This window comes from Microcaecilia unicolor, chromosome 3 (assembly GCF_901765095.1).
Source record: "Microcaecilia unicolor chromosome 3, aMicUni1.1, whole genome shotgun sequence".
Classification (NCBI taxonomy): Eukaryota; Metazoa; Chordata; class Amphibia; order Gymnophiona; family Siphonopidae; genus Microcaecilia; species Microcaecilia unicolor.
Genome location: NC_044033.1, coordinates 104324414 through 104343884, shown reverse-complemented (window position 1 = coordinate 104343884; position 19471 = coordinate 104324414). Strand labels below are relative to the sequence as shown.

At 43.2% G+C, this 19471-nt stretch overlaps 1 protein-coding gene across 1 annotated transcript in view; it reads right to left on the bottom strand.

Annotated features, from left to right (window-relative positions):
- RALGAPA2 (Ral GTPase activating protein catalytic alpha subunit 2) overlaps positions 1-19471 on the bottom strand; it is an 898249-nt gene that overhangs the window by 445802 nt on the left and 432976 nt on the right. Inside the window, 2 exon segments of the mRNA XM_030196220.1 lie at positions 2476-2659; positions 18899-19036. Of these exon segments, the coding sequence (XP_030052080.1) occupies positions 2476-2659; positions 18899-19036 (322 nt within the window).

Here is a 19471-nt window from a genome sequence, read left to right as displayed (position 1 = left end):
AAAGAAATTAAAGGAAGAGAAAATGGGACCCAAAAATAGGAGCCCAATTATAAGGAGGGAAAAAATAGCTGGAAGGCACAAAAAACAGTTCTGTCAGACCAAGCAAATGAGGAGAGGACAAGAAAAACACCTTCACGTAGAGAAAGAAGAACTGAGGAGACTGCGTTTGCGCGACGGGCAGGAAGGCACTCGCAAATGCAAGATAAAGTGCGGCTTGCGCTCCATAAAGTTCTCTTTTCTAGCTTTGGCAAATGCCAAACCGGGTGACGCGGATCGGCGTCACCCACTTGTGGGAATATAGAAGCCTGATGTCCTCAGAGATTGTCCTATTCTGGATTAAAAACTGGTTAAAAGAATCACCGCCCAGAAATAGGATCTAGGTGTCATAGTTGATGATACGTTGAAACCCTCTGCTCAGTGTGCAGTGCCAAGCTAAGAAAGCAAATAGAATGTAAGGTATTACTAGAAAAGGAATGGAAAACAAAAATAAGAATTTTATAATGCCTTTGTATCGCTCCATGGTGCGACTGCACCTTGAATACTGAGTGCAATTCTGGTCACAGCATTTCAAAAAAGATGTAGCAGAATTAGAAAAGGTATAGAAAAGTACAATAAAAATGATGAAGGGGATAGGGATGACTTTCCTATGAGGAAAGGCTAAAGCAGCTAGGGCTCTTCAGCTTGGAGAAGAGAAAGCTAAAGGAAGATATAATAGAGGTCTATAAAATACTGAGTGGAGTGGAACAGATAGACATTAATTGCTTATTTACTCCTTCTAAAAATACTGGAACTAGTCACTCAACGTGTAATTAAAATCTGGAATTCATTGCCAGAGAATGTGGAGAAAGCAGTTAGGTTAGCAGCGTTTAAAAAAGGTTTGGCTAATTCCTAAACAAAAAGTTCATAATCCATTATTAAGATGGACTTGGGAAAATCCACTGCTTATTTCTAAGATAAGCAGCATAAAATCTGTTTTACTATTTTGGGATTTTGCCAGGTACTTGTGACCTGGATTGGCCACTGTTAGAAACAGGATACTGGGCTTGATGGACCTTCAGTCTATCCCAGCATGCAACACTTATGTTCTTATGAACATGAGAGCAATGTGACAATGGGAAAAGGGCTCAGATTTTAGTATTACTGGACTTTAATGTTGAAAATTTAAAAAAAAAAAAAAAATCAGTGTTTGAGGAATGAAGCTCATGCTTTAGAAACATTTAGTTTAGGATTTTATATCCTATTCTATTGAATGTGCTTTGGGACTGCAAGTAGTAATTGTTCAATAGGCTTGAGGAAGTAAAGGAATTTACTTCTGTTAAGTGTGCAAGGGTGGAACAAAGATGACAGTGATAGAGGTTCATCATCACATGGAGGTTCACTCAATAGAGATGGTAGAAGGAGTTCAGTGAACTAGTCCATCAAGCCATGACATACATGAGAGACTATGGGGCTCAATTTAAAAGCACTTAGACTTATAAAGTTCCACAGGATAATATGGAACTTTATAAGTCTAAGTGTTTTGAAAATACACCTCTATCTGACAGAATATTCTGCTGACTGCCTTTCCTATTCTGCATGTGTGTGCTTATTAACGGTGTAGTTGAATGGTGAATGAGGTAGTGGTTTTGTGAGGCCTGCTTGGGCCAGGTAGAGAAAAGGGATTTTCTCAGATTTGTTTGACTGAGGGGATTGTGCTAGTGTCTAAAGAGAATCTTTACTGCTCCAAAGGGACTTGGGTTCACCTGCAGTTAATATTCTGGGACTAGACTGTGTTTTAAGAGAAGAAGCAATATTCTTGGAGATTATTTTGGGGTTGTAGCCATTTTGCTGGAAGAAATCAGTCAGGATTTTGAGGTGTTTATTTCTGTCTCTTGGGTTACAGTTTATTGTTTTGTCCATCATTTGGGGTGAAATACGTGTTCTTTTGTTTCAGGTCGTATTCTAGTCTTTTGGGAGTCTCTTTTGTAGAAATGTATTTTCAAGCACAGTTTTCTAAAGAATTCTTCTAGGTCTGAGTATAGTTGAATTTGATCTAGTTTGATAAAGGACAAAGAGTCCTTTTGACAGTACAGATGTCTCATGCTGTGATGGTAATTCAAGAGGTTTCCTATCCCAATTTGATTTGCACTTTCATCAGTACAGTCAGTGGAATGGACAAAACAAACTAGACAACTACATAGGAAGTTTCAGACACAGAGTGAAATCACAACTTTCCAGCAAACAAAAGAAAATTCTGTACAACCAGTCTCCACCAGAAAGAGCCTCCAGCTGTGTAGACTCTAGTTCCAAGTCATCTGGAACACTCTTTGCCCTAGGTTCCTGAACCATCTTCATCTACTAACTAGAGAAGCAACCCAGGACTAGGACTATTTAACCTGAAACCTCATAAAAACAAACTGCTGCAATGATTTTAGAATTTTATAATAGTTACTATAGCAATACTGACAATAGCAAACCTATATCTTAAGGACTTACCCTCAGCTACAGTAAGCAGATTGCCCAAATCTGTAAAGGAATAAGTGTGCTGTGGTTCAGAATTCTTGACATTTCCCAATACTAAAAATGGATCATAGTCAACAGATGTGAGATCTGCAAGACTCAATATGTAATTACTCTGCTGTGTATATGTGCTTGAACCATAAACACAACAATGTAGTACCTATAAGAAATAAAGAAACGGAAAATAAGGGACAGATATCATACTATTTTAATCAGTGATGAACACATAATGCAGAGTATCTTTTACATAAATTTGTACTTAAAATTTATCATCATACACTTATTAAAGTGACATGCTTTTGATGGACGGGATAGTAAATTCTAAATAAACTTGAAACTTATTAAAGTATAAACTGCCTCTTCTCTGAACGAGTCTCCATTTTTCCTTAAAAGAGAAATATAAGGCTGGCTAGCCCAAGGCTCAGCTGGGGGCGCAGATATTGCCAAGGCAGTGACCACGACCCTAGGTGATAGTGAGTCAAGGTCATTGCTTAGGGGTGATATCTGATGGCCAGATTTAGGCCATGATTATAGACTTCACAAAGGAGCCCTTGTACCTGGTCCCCGGCCAAGGACTGCCACTCCAATGAAATGATTAGGCAAGCTGGAGATAAAAAGTAGAAGAAAAATTCCTAGGCAGTTGTGAATGAAGGTTTACAGCAACAAATTCCATCTCTGACCCAGCTGAGCTGGAAATATCAAGGAGGAAGAGCAAGCTTCTTGTTCAAAAAGTAAAACAAAGAGGAGGGGGCAGAAACAGTGGAATGGGAAATATGAAGGAAACTGACAGATAAAAAGGTTGCCTGATCTGAAGAGATTGTTCTTACTTTCTACAAATGCAAAAATTATGCATCATTACATTCAAATAGAATTCTAATTGATTTCAAAATGAATGGGAGAGGCCAAGAGTCTGAGGAGCCTGTGGGTCATGTGGATGAGCAACTCCTCAGAGAGATGCCTGAGACGGTGTAAAGGAGATATATCAATGACTCCGCCAAGAAAGTGTGGGAGAGGCCAGGAGTCTGAGGAGCCTATGGGCTATGTGGAGGAGCAGTGCAGCAAGGAGAGCAGCTGCCCAGAAAGACACCTTAGAATGCGCATGGGAGTGACATCACCAACTCCACCCCTTACATCTGCTGAGCGTGCCAAGGCACATGGCTGTTGGGGAATGCCTGAAGGGGCATGACCTAAGGGACATGCCCCTTCAGACCACTTTGGAACTCTGGAGATTTTTTGAGTTATTCCTCTTTTTTGTCTTTTTAGTAGCTTTTCCTTTTTATTAAAATGGAGGAATAAGTCCAAATCGTCTAAGCTTACCTCTTCTACTCCAGTGGGAAAGGGACATATGAACAAACACCTGTTGGTTGCCCTCATAACCATGAGTATTTCTCCTTCTTCTTCAGAAGGTGTCTCACTGAGCTCTGGCTGCAGAACTTTGCTCTCTCCCACAATTAGTGCTGAGTTGGGAGCAATTACCAAAGTTTTGCAGGGACCAAATGAACATGCTTCTCCATCTGATACTCTGATTATTAAACTTCCTAGTCTACAGCCTGTTGTATTTGATCAGGCTGTAGATTTGTCTTCTGGTATTTCTACTGAAGGGGAAATTTTGTTAATGGATATTTGGCAGGTTGTTTCAAGCACTGCAGGGTTGTTGAAGGGGAAAGCTACACAGCTATATGAATTTACTTCTAATGGTGGTTAAAAATGTCTCTATTTTACAAAATAAGGTAACTACCTTAGGATCTACTACGACTATGGTACAATCACAGGTTCAGACCTTACTGGCAGTTAATGTTTTAATCATAAAATTGAATTATTTGAAAATAGATTGAATATTAATAACTTGAGATTTTTAAATTTTCCAATGACTTACTTGATTTCACCTAAAAGTTTGCTAAGGAAATATTTTACAGAGGTCTTACATCTGAAGCATGGAGAGACTCACTCTCTCTTCAAGTGTTTTTACCTCCCAAAATCAATAATTGGCCCTCAAGGTGGAACAACTGGCACTCAGCTTAATACAGAGGTGGGTCAGCTGATTGCCTTTTTAGAGGACTCAAAAGATATAACAGCTTCTCGTGCTACTTTGTTGGTAGCAGAATATCTGAAAAAGACAAATTGATGGCACTGAAGTCTTACTTCAAAGTTAAAAATTTGCATTTATTCGGGCAGGCAACACACGCTCTACTCAGGAGCATAGGAAAATATTTCTTGGTTTAAAATCCAAGGTTTTAGCTTTGGGGACAACTTTTCTCTTGCATTTCCATGTAGGTTTTCTTTGATCCTCCACATCTAGAAAGATTTATAGTAGACCATGAGAAAAGGGAGTAGTTAGGTTCAAATATAACTGTAGTCTCCTTTTTGTTGGGTTAGAATATTCTCTCTCTTTGGAGTCCTTTAACAAAGCTGCGGCAAAAGGGGGCCTGCGCTGGCGATGTTTCTGACACGTGCCAAGGCCTCCTTTTACACAGTGGGTAAAAGGCAGGGTTTTTTTTAAAGAAATGGGCACGCGACAAGTGAAGCACGGAGCACTTACCACCACCCATTGAGTTGGTGGTAAGGGCTCCCGCGCTACCCCGGAGGTAACCGGGTATGGCTGGAAACGGCGCACGAGGGTAGGAACTACCACAAGGCTGCTGTGGTAGCCTGGCAGTACTTCCCTTTTAGTGACCGCTGCTTTGTAAAAGGGCCCCTTTGTTACTTATGATTTAAATTTGGAAGTTGACTAGCTGGTTTCCCTCTCCTCTAGATGTGGACGAGAGCTAGACTTATTGTGCACTGATTTCACTGGAAAATTTTATTTTACTTTGCTGTATGGTTCTTTTTTTGTACGTATTTACTATACACGTATATTTAGAAATGCAAATTTAAAAAATGGAAAATGAATTAAAAACTACAAATTTTGCACTTACTGATTTGTTCTCTGAAAAAAAAAAGAAAAGAAAAAAAAAAAAGGATGTGTTATGAATGAAGAACGACTGCTGAACTTCATTTTGTACTTATTAAACCCCAGTATACAACTAACAAGTCATCTTTATTTATTTATTTTTATTTTATTTGTAACATTTGTATCCCATATTTTCCCACCAATTTGTAGGCTCAATGGATCCAGAGAGATGATTACAAAATCTGATGTTAACAAATACAAGGTGACAGAATGGTTAAAATGAGGCTAGTGTGGTTCACCCACACTAGGGGATCGAGCAACGGAAGGTTTTGTATTATGTTCATGTCCTGTTTAATTGATAATGTGTTTCTGTGGCCGGGCGTTTATGTTGGTTCTGTGGGGTATGCTTTTCTAAAAAGGTATGTTTTTAGGTTTTTTTTCAGAAGTTTAGGTGGTTGTTCGTAGATTTCAGGTCTTTTGGTAGTGCGTTCCAAAGTTGTGTGCTTATGTAGGAAAAGCTAGATACATGTGTTGCTTTGTACTTCAGTCCTTTACATCTTGGGAAGTGAAGGTTTAAGTATGTTCTTGCTGATTCAAATGTGTTTCTCACTGGTAGGTCGATCAGGTCAGTCATGTAGCCAGGAACTAGTCCATGGAGTATTTTATGAACCAGAGTGCATAGTTTGAAGGCAATACATTCTTTGATTGGTAGCCAGTGTAGTTTTTTGCAAAGGGGTTTTGCGCTTTCAAATCTTGTTTTTCTATAAGCCTAGCTGCCGTGTTCTGAGTGGTCTGAAGTTTCTTTAAGATTTGTTCTTTGCATCCAGTGAATATTCCGTTGCAGTAATCGATGTGGGATAGGACCATTGATTGAATCATGTTGCGAAAAGTTTCCCTCGGGACAAGTTGTTTTCCACGTTTGAGTTTTCACATTGTGTGGAACATTTTCTTTGTTGTGGCTGTGGCTTGCTTCTCTAGTGTTAGATAGCTGTCTATGGTGATACCGAGGAGTTTCAGACTGTCTGAGATTGGGAGAGTATGATCTTGAGTACTGATGGTTTTGGGGTGATCTGCGCTGTGTTGGGAGGAGTGTGTTTTTTCTTTATTGAGTTCCAATTTGAATGCTGTTGCCCAAGAATCCATGATTCTCAAGCTGTTAGGCATTTGGTCGGTGATTTCTGATGGGTTCGATTTGAAAGGTATATATAGTGTAACATCGTCCGCATAGAGAAAAGGGTTCAGGCCATGTTTGGATAGTGACTTGGCTAGTGGGGTCATCATTACATTGAAGAGGATGGTTGATAGAGGTGATCAGCGAAGATACTTACCTGTAGAAGGTATTCTCTGAGGACAGCAAGCTGATTGTTCTCACATGTGGGTCGACGTCCGCATCGGCCCAGAAATCGGATGGCATTTTGCAAGCAAAATATAAAAAAAGTTTTGACAGAGTCTTCTGGCGCGCGTGCAGTGTGCACCGCGCATGCACGGACTGATTTCCTGCCTGTTGCGTGAGCGTGCCTCCTCAGTTTAATCAAAAAGCATATAAACAAACAAAGAACAACAAATCCAAAGGGCAGGAGGGCGGGTTTGTGAGAACAATCAGCCTGCTGTCCTTGGAGAATACCTGCTACAGGTAAGTATCTTCGCTTTCTCCAAAGACAAACAGGCTGCTTGTTCTCACATGTGGGGTATCCCTAGCAACAAGGTTCACTCAAAACAATGAACGTTGGTCAATTGGGCCTCGCAACGGCAAGGACACAACTCAGATTGACCTGAAACCAGAAACAACCAACTGAGAGTGCAGCCTGGAACAGAACAAAAATGGGTCTAGGGGGGTGGAGTTGGATTCTAAACCCCGAACAGATTCTGCAGCACTGACTGCCCAAACCGACTGTCACGTCGGGTATCCTGCTGAAGGCAGTAGTGAGATCTGAATGTGTGGACTGATGACCACGTTGCAGCCTTGCAAATCTCTTCAGTGGAGGCTGACTTTAAGTGAGCCACAGACGCAGCCATGGCTCTAATATTATGAGCCGTGACATGGCCCTCCAGAGCCAGCCCAGCTTGGGCATAAGTAAAGGAAATGCAATCTGCTAGCCAATTGGAGATTGTTTCTTTCAATCCCAACAGGAGGGGAGTCGCCATCGGAAAATGCACAAACAACTGGGCAGACTGTCTGAATTGCTTTGTCCGCTCCACGTAAAAGGCCAATGCTCTCTTGCAGTCCAAGGTGTGCAAACTGCTTTCGCCAGGGCGGGTATGAGGACGGGGAAAGAATGTTGGCAAGACAATTGACTGGTTCAGATGGAACTCCGACACCACCTTCAGCAAGAACCTAGGGTGAGTACGGAGGACTACTCTGTTATGATTAAATTTGGTATAAGGAGCATGAGCTACCAAGGCTTGAAGCTCACTGACTCTGTGAGCTGAAGTAACTGCCACCAAGAAAATGACCTTCCAGGTCAAGTACTTCAGATGGCATGAATTCAGTGGCTCAAAAGGAGCTTTCATCAGCTGGGTGAGAACGACATTGAGATCCCATGACACTGTAGGAGGTCTGACAGGGGGCTTTGACAAAAGCAAACCTCTAATGAAGCGAACAACTAAAGGCTGTCCAGAGATAGGCTTACCCTGTATACGGCGATGATAGGCACTAATTGCACTAAGATGAACCCTTAAAGAGTTGGTTTTGAGGCCAGACTCAGATAAGTGTAGAAGGTATTCAAGCAGGGTCTGTGTATGACAAGAAAGAGCATCTAGGGCCTTGCTGTCACACCAGATGGCAAACCTCCTCCATTTCAAAGAGTAACACCTCTTCGTGGAATCTTTTCTGGAAGCAAGCAAGACTCGGGAGACACCCTCTGAAAGACCCAAGGAGGCGAATTCTAAGCTCTCAACATCCAGGCCGTGAGAGCCAGAGACTTGAGGTTGGGATGTAGAAGCGACCCCTCGTTCTGGGTGATGAGGGTTGGAAAACACTCCAATCTCCATGGTTCCTCGGAGGACAACTTCAGAAGAAGAGGGAACCAAATCTGACGCGGCCAGAAGGGTGCAATCAGGATCATGGTTCCGCAGTCTTGCTTGAGTTTCAACAAAGTCTTCCCTTCTAGAGGTATGGGAGGATACGCCTACAGAAGGCCTGTCCCCCAATGTATGAGAAAGGCATCCGACGCTAGTCTGTTGTGAGCCTGAAGCCTGGAACAGAACGAGGGACCTTGTGATTGATCTGAGTGGCAAAAAGATCCACCGAGGGGGTGCCCCACTCTCGGAAGATCTTGCAGACAATGCTCATGTTCAGTGACCACTCTTGAGGTTGCATTACCCTGCTCAACCTGTCGGCCAGACTGTTGTTTATGCCTGCCAGATAAGTGGCTTGGAGAAACATGCAGTGACGGCGAGCCCAAAGCCACATCTGGACGCCTTCCTGACACATAAGGCGAGATCTGGTGCCCCCCTGCTTGTTGGTGTAATACATGGCAACCTGATTGTCTGTCTGAATTAAAATGATTTGGTTGGACAGCCGATCTCTGAAAGCCTTTAGAGAGTTCCAGATCGCTCTTAATTACAGAAGGTTGATCTGCAGACCTTTTTCCTGAAAGGACCAGGCTCCCTGAGTGAGCAGACCATGTACATGAGCTCTCCACCACAGGAGAGATGAATCTGTCGTCAGCACTTTTCGAGGCTGAGGAACTTGGAATGGTAGCCCCAAAGTCAAACTGGACCGAATCGCCCACCACTGAAGAGAATTTTGAAAGTCAATTACAGCTGGATTACATCCTCTAGTTTCCCCGCAGCTTGAAATCACTGGGAAGCTAGGGTCCATTGAGCTTATCTCATATGTAGACGTGCCATGGGCGTTACATGAACTGTGGAGGCCATGTGCCACAGAAGTCTCAACATCTGCCGAGCTGTGACCTTCTGAGACGCCTCGGGGAGATAAGCTCGAGCTGTCTGAGTGTTCAGCAGAGCTCCAATGAATTCCAATTTTTGGACTGGGGTGAGATGGGACTTGGGATAATTTATGATGAACCCCAGTAGCTCTAGCACCTTGAATAGTCATTTGCATGGACTCCAGAGCACCTTCCTTTGAGGTGCACTTCACCAGCCAATCGTCGAGATAAGGAAACACATGCACTCCTAGTCTGCGTAGAGACGCTGCGACTACAGCTAGGTATTTTGTAAACACACTGGGCACAGACGCCAGGCCAAAAGGCAGTACACGATACTGAAAGTGCTGTGTTCTCAGCCGAAATCGAAGATACTTCTTGTGAGCTGGAATTATCGACATATGTGTCGATACATCCTTTAAGACCAAAGAGCATAGTCAATCGTTTTCCTAAATCATGGGAAGCAGGGTGCCCAGGGAAACCATCCTGAACTTTTCTCGGAAAAGAAATTTGTTCAGGGCCTGAGGTCTAGGATGGGACGCATCCCCCTGTTTTCTTTTGCACAAGGAAGTACCTGGAATAGAATCCCAGCCCTTCTTCCCCTGGTGGAACAGGTTTGACCGTTTGGGCCTGTAGAAGGGCGGAGAGTTCCTCTGCAAGTACCTGCTTGTGCTGGCAGCTGTAGGACTGAGCTCCCGGTGGGCAATTTGGAGGCTTGGATTCCAGATTGAGGGTGTATCCTAATCGGACAATTTGAAGAACCCACCAGTCGGAGGTTAATGAGAGGACACCTTTGGTGAAAAAAACATTAACCTCCCCCCAACCGGCAAGTCGTCCGGTACAGACACGTTTACTGAGGTTATGCTGAACTGGAGCCAGTCAAAAGCCCGTCCCTTGCTTTTGATGGGGGAGCCGCAGTGGCCTTAGGCGCACGCTGTTGACGAGAACGTGTGCACTGGGACTGAGCCTGGAAAGGCTGCCGAAAAGCAGGAGTGTACCTACGCCTAGCATAGGAATAGGGAGCACTCCTCTTCCCTCCAAAAGACCTCCTGGATGATGAGGAGGTAGCAGAAGACGCCTGGCGGGAGAGAGAATCCACAGCATCATTATGCTTCTTGATCTGGTCAACTAGATCTCTACTTTCTCACCAAAAGGTTATCCCCCAGCAAGGAATATCCACCATCCGCTGCTGGACTGAATGATCCAGGTCAGAGACACGCAGCCACGAGAGTCTGCGAATCACTACACCTTGGGCAGTGATCCTGGATGTTACATCAAAAGTGTCGAACGTACCCCTGGCCAGGAATATTTGACACGCCTTCTGCTGTCTGACCACCTGGCAAAAAGGCTTGGCCTGCTCCGGAGGGAGTGCATCAACCAAGCGGGGCAGTTGCCTCACCGAGTTCCGCAAGTGGACGCTTGTGAAGAGCTGGTAAGTCTGGATCTTGGCAGCGAGCATAGTGGCCTGATATGTCTTCCTCCCAAAAGAGTCCAAGGTTCTAGATTCTCTGCCTGGGGGCACCAAGGAATAGTCCCTAGTACTCTTGGCTCTTTTGAGGACGGAGTCCACCACCATGGAAGTGAGGTAGCTGAGACCTCATCAAACCAAGTTCACCATGGATCCGATATTGGGATTCAGCTTTTTTCGGGATCACGGGATTAGACAGAGGGAACGACCCGTTTCACATAAGGACTTCCCTCAGTACATTATACAAAGGAACCGTTGCAGCCTCTCTAGGCGGAGAAGGATAATCCAGGACCTCGAGCATCTCAGCCCTGGGTTCATCTTCAACCTCCATAGGGAAGGGAATAGCCGCAGCCATTTCCCGGACAAGGGAGGTTCAGAGGTAATCCCATAGGACTCATCAGAAGAAAAGTACCTGGGATGTTCCTCTTCCTCCCACAAACGCCCATCTTCAGTATTGGACAAGACATCCCTCAGAGCAGTCCGAAACTGAGCCTGCCTCGACGCCAAGAAGCGAAGACCTCGATGGCGGTGCAGAGAAGTTGACGCCCACCTGGACTGCGGTGAAGCACCGATGTTGAAGGGGAGACGACCTGGGTGGCAGCTGACACCGATGCTGCAGGCGGCACCGAGGTCGGAGACCTCACCACAGGCGAAGGGCCAGATGCCACTGCAGCAGACAGTAAGGAAGGCGCAAGCACCCCCGACACCGAAGCAGACTGGCACAGCAACGTCGAAGGACCAGACCAAGCCCCAAAAAGCTTTTCTCTTTGGGCTTCTCAAGACGCTTGGGTCCATTTCTTCATAAGAAGACAAAAACTGCAAGCGGCTGGGCTATGGTCGGGCCCAAGGCACAGGACACACCAGGCGTGGGTATCGGTACCTGAGATGGTCCGGTTGCACTGAGTACAACGTTTGAAGCCACTGGGTGTCTTCGATGACATGGAAGGAAAACGGCTTCGGCGAAATCAAAAGACGTGATTCTGCCTGATAAAAGAAAAAGGGCACAAAAATAAGGGAATAAACCGGCTGCGACGAAAAACCAAAGGAAACTTGAAAGGGTCAAAATTAAAAGTACACTAGGGGAACTTCTGTTTTTTTTTTTTTTTTATGACAATAATAATGGAGAAAAAAGCGAAAACCCGAAAACTCTTTCCTGGGCCTGAGAGGAGCGCAGATAAAAAACAAACTACCGCACCTCAATGCAGAGAAAAGAAAACTGAGTAGGCATGCTCACGCAACGGGTGGGAAATCAGTCTCTGCACGCGCACCAGAAGACTCTGGCAAAACATTTTTTACATTTTGCTTGCAAAGTGCCGTCCGATTCCTGGGCCAACGTGGACGTCGACCCCCATGTGAGAACAAGCAGCCTGCTTGTCTTCGGAGAACTTGTGGTACTCCGTAATCTGTTTTCCCTGGCAATGAGATAGTCGAGTTTGATTTTACTTAGTATGACCTCGTGGTGTGGAACCCCCCAATCCAGTTAAATATATTCCCTCCAATCCCTATTTTATCAAGGATTCTTAGTAATATATTGTGATCTACCATATCGAATGCGCTCGACGTCAAATTGGAGTAGGAGGAATCTGAATTTGGCCAGGAGAGTAACTAGTACTGTTTCTGTACTATGGTGGGGTCTGAATTCAGATTGCAATTCGTGCAGTATTGAGAATTTGTTGATGTATTCCGTTTATTTGCTTGGCCACAATGTCTTCCATCGATTTTGTTGTCAACAGGATGGATGCTACTGGCCAATAGCTCGTGATTTAGTTTGTGTTTTTCTAGGGATCTTTTGGTATCGGTGTAATACGTTGCCTTTTTCTATATGGAATAAGACTTGTTGGAACATGTGGTTTAGATGGGATGTGAGGTCTGTAATGAATTGGTCGGGAGCCATTTTCATTATATAATAGGGGCAGATGTCTAGTTTACAGTGAGTTGTGTAGAGCGTTCTGATTGCCTGTGCTACTGTGTCGACAGTGAGGTGGGTGAAGTTTGTCCAAGTACGGTCTGCTGGGTATTCTCTTAGGTGTGGGTCCAGTTTGTTAAGGAAAGCTTTGAGGTTGGTTTCCTCTTGTGATAGAGTTTTGGTAGGTTGATAAATTTTTCTTTGAAGTACTTTGCAAGCTTGTCTACTGATGGAATGTCTGAATTTGGTGTCGTTACTGGGTTAGTGTCTAGAACTTTATTTAGAAGTTTGTATAATTTCTTCATGTCTTTGTAGTCTGTCCCTATTTGTGCTTTATAGTAATTCCTTTTGGGTTCTCTTATCTTGTATCTGTATTTTATCTGTGATTGTTTCCATGTGGTGAGTGTTTGTTCATTTTTGTTTTTCTCCATGCCCATTCAAGTTGTCTGGATTGTGTCTTAAGTTTTTTCAGTTCATCGTTGAACCACGGAGTTGTGTTGTGCTTTCATAATCTTTTTGTTCGTATGGGTGCTATGACGTCTAGTATGGAGTTGCACCTTTTTTCCCATTCTGCAAGGTAATTTTTGGATTCTGTTTGTGCTGTTTTATGCCAGCTGCCAGAATGTTTTTGTGTCCACTTGACCTCTTGTGCTGTGTTGTGTGTTCTTGTGCCTGATGATGACCCCTCTTCCTCCAGAGTACAGTCAGGTTTAGTTTAAAGTGGTCGGACCATGGTGTTTCCGACCACTTATGATCTATTATAATGAAGTTCTGATCAGTTGAGAATTTGTGTGAGAGTAGATCGAGTGTGTGACCTTTTACGTGGGTTGCATACATTTGTGGCCATTTGAAGTCCAGTAAATGGAGGAATTCGTTAAATTCTCATGCACTGTTTGAGTTTCGGTCCTCTAAGTGAAGGTTGATGTCTCCTAGCACTAGCACATTTGAGTTAGTTGTACATGTAGCTGAAATGAAGTCCATTAAGTTTGTCTGAGCTTCTTTCCAGTTACCTGGGGGTCTGTAGAATATGACACAGTTCAGATAGCCTCTTAGGGTTTTGTCTTGTATCTTAATTGAGGCAATTTCAAGTTGTGATGTTATGGACTCAGCAGTGGTTTCGATAGTAAAGTGGGATCTGTAGATTAGAGCAATGCCTCCACCTCTCTTTTCCTTTCTGGTCCAGTGTGTAATTCTATATCCTGGAGGGCACAGGTCCAGGATTATGGGATCTTTTTGGCCGTGGATCCATGTCTCGTTGATGAACAGTTGATTGAAGCCCTCCGCCGTGATCCAGTCTGTTAGTGTTTCTGTTTTGTTTACTGCAGATCTGGTATTGCTAGAGCCCACTTGGATTGCTTGGTATGGTTCTTCTGCATTTGAGATTGTATGTACTTTTACTGTTGTTTGTTTATTGGTTTGGATTTGTTTGGTCCCTTCTTTGCAGTCTTTAGTATTTGTCCATGGGTTGGGGATTTTCCTTTGTTTGATTTGTGGTCAGGTTGGTGAAACATAGTGTGTCTGATTGTCCGGTACTGGTTGTGTAGTATGGGTATAATGTTATTTTCTTCTAGAGGTATAGCTAATATTATTTGAATCAGTGTTAAGGAGTATATACCTAGGATCAGTTTTACAGTATTCATTTTGGCTTCTTTTATGTTTTGGAGTTCTGTTTGAGTTGTGTACTTTTGAGTGGGTGAACGTTTGTGTACTGATTCAAGTGGGGTCTGTCGTGTACTGGTAATGTGACTCTTTAGGCCAAGATTGTGATGTTTTATAGTGTTCATTTTGGCTTCTTTTATGTTTTGGAGTTCGGTTTGAGTTGTGTACTTTTGAGTGGGTGAACGTTTGGGTACTGATTCGAGTGGGCTCTGTCTTGTGCTGGTAATGTGACTCTTTAGGCCAAGATTGTGGTGTTTTGATTGACTGTTGTTACTTGAGGACTTGTCAATCGGAGGGTTATGTACCGAGGCTACAAGGATGAGGTATGTATTATAAAAATCCGTTGGGGGAGATGGTAAAATTATGTCTTACCTGATAAATTTCTTTCCTTTAACGCAGAAGATGAATCCAGGAACTAGTGGGTTAAGTCAGCCTATCAGCAGGTGGAGATAGAGATGAACAAACTAAAGGCAGTGATGCCAGATGGTCAGCTCCTTCCTCAGTTAGTATGTCATTCATAAGCATTTGCCAAGGCCAAAAATATGAAACCAATAACAACCAGAAACCATCCTCACTATGAAAAACAGAGAACCAAATAAGAACTTCGAAATAACTGCAACTTGATCCAGAAATCGGAATCCCCTGTGTTCCCATATCTGTCTGAACTCTGCAGAAGAGAACACGGAAGGAAAAAATAGCCACACTGCGCGGAAAATGAAAAAAACGTTGGCTGAACTAGGGAGGGATCCTGGATTCATCTGCTGCGTTAAAGAAAAGATAATTATCAGGTAAGACATAATTTTACCTTCCTTTTCACTTGCAGCAGATGAATCCAGGAATTAGTGGGATGTATCAAAGCATTCCTTAAGTAGGGTGGGAAGCCGACGTTCCTTGCGCCAACACTCCCGACCCAAAACTCGCATCCTCCTGAGCAGACACATCTAGCCTGTAATGCTTCGTAAAAGTATGACGGGACACCCAAGTAGCCGCCCGACAAATCTCTTCCAGAGATAAGGCCAATGCCTCCGCCCAAGAAGCCGCCTGTGCCCGAGTAGAATGCGCCTTCAGGGCCACTAGAGACACCCGCCCTTGTAGCAGATACAACACTCCCATGGCTTCCCTAATCCAGCAAGCAATGGAAGCCTTAGAAGCCGCCTCACCTCTTTTCGATCCCGACAAGAGCACAAAGAGATGATCCGAGTACCGAAACAAGGCTCTCCGCACGTCCAGGAAACGTAGCGAGGCAAACTTCCCCAGATAATCCTCTCTTCAAAAAGACGGAAGATAAACCGCCTGATTGACATGGAAAGCCAAAACCACTTTAGGTCAACATTTACTCTCCTCATCACTGAATCAGTTACTCAAGCGACTCATAGGTTCTCCAACACCCACTGCAAACTGGATACCTGCCTCAGCCATCTACTTAAATCCGCCCCTGACCGCTTCATAGCAGACCTCACATCCCACCTAAACTTCATGCTACAACAAGGTCTCTTCCCCGAGGAACATGGTAACATCCTTCTCACCCCAATACCAAAAGATACCAAGAAAAACACAAACAACCTCACCAACTACCGCCCAGTTGCACCTATCCCACTAGTAGTCAAATTGATGGAGAGCTTGGTGACCAAACAGCTTACTGACTACATCGACAAGTTCTCAATACCACACGATTTACAATCAGGATTCCGCCCCCTCCATAGTACTGAAACTGTCCTAGTCACCCTCCTGGCCAACTTCAAGCAGGAAATAGCTACAGGTAAAAGCTGGTGAAGGCGGTTAGCTTGGCAGAGTATAAAAAGGGGTTAGACGATTTCCTAAAGGACAAGTCCATAAACCACTACTAAATAGACTTGGGAAAAATCCACAATTCCAGGAATAACATGTATAGAATGTTTGTACGTTTGGGAAGCTTGCCAGGTGCCCTTGGCCTGGATTGGTTGCTATTGTGGACAGGATGCTGGGCTCAATGGACCCTTGGTCTTTTCCAAGTGTGGCATTACTTATGTACTTACTTATGTACTCTCCTCCAATTCAACATGGTAAACCACAATATACTACTAAGACTCCTTGGCCATTTCGGGATTGATGGAAATATACTTAATTGGATCAAGGTTTTCCTAACCACCAAAACATACCAAGTAAAATCAAACTCAAACATATCACCACCATGGAAAGCAGCCTGCGGAGTACCTCAAGGATCACCATTATCACCAATACTCTTAAACATAATGATGATCCCACTGACAAAATCCTTATTCAAGCAAGGCCTCAACCCGTTCATCTATGCAGACGATGTTACAATCTACATTCCCTTCAGTCATGATTTGACAGAAATAACCAATGAAATTAAGGAAGGCCTGAACACCATGGACTCCTGGGCAAACTCATTCCAACTGAAACTGAACACTGAAAAAACACACTGCCTCATCCTCTCATCTCAACACAACAAGTAAAAACCCACAACCATAAACACCCCAGAACACACCCTCCCTATCTCAGGCAGGCTAAAAATGCTCTGCGTCACAATCGACCACAACCTTACTCTCGAGAGCTAAGTAAACTCCATAATAAAGAAAACGTTCTACTCAATGTGGAAACTTAAACGCATAAAACCTTTCTTCCCGAGCGAAATTTTTCAAAACCTAATACAATCCAATGGTCCTAAGCCATGCAGACTACTGTAATGGAATCTATGCGAGATGTAAAGAACAACTCACAAAAAAACTGCAGACCGCCCAAACCACAGCAGCCAGACTGATATTTGGTAAAACACGATTCGATAATGCTAAACCCCTCCGAGAAAAGCTGCACTGGCTCCCAATCAAAAAACGGATCATCTTCAAAATCTGCACCCTGGTCCACAAAATTATCTACGGCATAGTCCCAGGATACATGACAGACCTTATAGACCTACCAACCAGGAACAGAACCGGATCACCACGAACGAACATACCTAAACCTCCACTACCCAAATTGCAAAGGACTCAAATACAAAACATCCCAAGCATCTAGCTTCTCCTACATAAGCGCACAACTATGGAACACACTCCCAAAAGCTGTGAAAACAATCCATGATCACCTAAACTTCAGGAAATCACTAAAAACCAACCTCTTCAAAAAGGCTTACTCCACCGATCCAACGTAAATCCCCACACCCGGCAACACAGCAAAACCAATGATCGTACTGGACAATATGCAATCTTCCCTCCCTTCGACCTTCATGGTGCCTGAAACACACCTACCTTAGTCAACTACAACACAACCTTGTATTTGTTCTCAATCGGACTTGGCAAACGCCTTTACGGTATTGTGTAAGCCACATTGTGCCTGCAAATAGGTGGGAAAATGTGGGGTACAAATGTAACAAATAAATAATACATCTAAATATTTTCTAATACAATGTTTGGCAGCTAATAGGCAGACACACAGAAAGCGGGGAGTATTTTATTTTGTGGGAGAAAAAAAGTGGAAATTTTCAAATAAACTGCAAATGAAGTGGGCAGATATATTATAGTTGAAAGTAAAGTAGCTGGGTTACAGGTAGTGTTAGTGGGCCTATATGCACCAAGCATTACTCGGGGGAATTTTATGATACGGTTATGGAGGCATAGAGAGATCGGGGGAGGGGTTGCTAATTGTAGGAGGAGATCTTAATTTGACATTAACCCACAGCTGGATAACACAGCGGTGGCAGGACATAGTCAAGAAAAGCAGCGTAGGAAATTGAAAGCATTCTTAAGGGATCTATATTTAGTAGACACTTGGCACTATAAAAGTGGCTCTGCCAGTGAGTACATATACTACTCAGAAGTACACAATTCATATTCAAGAATTGACCTTATATAAGCAGGGTGTTCAGGAGCACTTAGGGAAGGTGGGAGTGGAGTTCCTCATATGGTCTGATCATGCGGTATCTTTTCCTGCAATTTATTCTTTTTGAATATTTTTAATTGACAATCAAAACTTTAAAAAGGGAGGTTCTCATTGCAAGTATTAGGTGGGTGCAAATGGGGCAACTTCCCTAGGCCCCTAAGCCTGATTAAAACTGAAGATGCAGCTAGCTGGTGGGCTTTGGAGCCCCCTTTAAAGTTTCTGCCTGGGCTCAGCATTTTAACACAGGTCTGGAGGTTCTATATAGGATAAATGATAAAGCTGATGTATCTCAGCATATGACATGTGAGATATAAAGACAAATCAAGACTAGCTTTCTCAAACTATGTATCTAACTCGCTCTCTCTATATATAAATACATAGATATACATTTATACACACATGCATACATCCAGACTTCTTTAGAAATTATTTGTATACAAGTTTTGTTTTGTTTTTTAGTATATCCTGTCTTTTGCTTCTGTTTTAGTTTAGGGTATCCTTTGTCCTCTTTTATGATTTTGGCTTCAGGGCTACTTTCCAAGATTCATTAAGGCACAGCTGCAAACTGGATACAAAATGTGACTGCACCTCCCTTCATGTATAATCAAGCATACATATATATTAACATATTAAGAATCCTTGTAATCATTGTCAGTTTACTTTCATTATTCATAGATAAAAATGAGTTGAAGCATCTATTCCTCCATACTCACCCGATAAACATAATCTAGCAGGGGAGCTCTGGGTGATGGCTGATCATCAAGAACAGATGTAGATACTGGTTCCAGTAAGCTTTGCATTGGTAATGCCATGCACCAATCCAATAGGCAAAGTAACAGTGAAACTATAAACTAAACAAAACATGTAAACATAATCAATTACATTTACAACTACCATTCAATTTAAATATATATATAAGGCACTTCAAATATTATATTGATGGAATGCATATTGGGGTAATTCTATAACTGTACACCTATAAATATAGCAGTGACATAGATATGGGTGGCCCAGATGGGCTTGAGCTCAGGCCTACCCAGACGTGATGCATCTTTGCTGTAGCTGGCAGGGATTCCCAAGCCCTGCAGCTGAAGACATCCTCCAAAAACCCTAAGAACTCCCCTTAGCCAAGCTCAGCAGTCTGCGGAAAGGAAACGTGCTACTAAACTGCTTTAACTGCTAATGTGTGCTAAATGCAGGGGGGGGGGGGGGGGAGGCTTTAACGCGTTTTGCAATAATTTGCCTGTCACAATGCACTAATCATGTACTATTTAATTTTTTTTAAA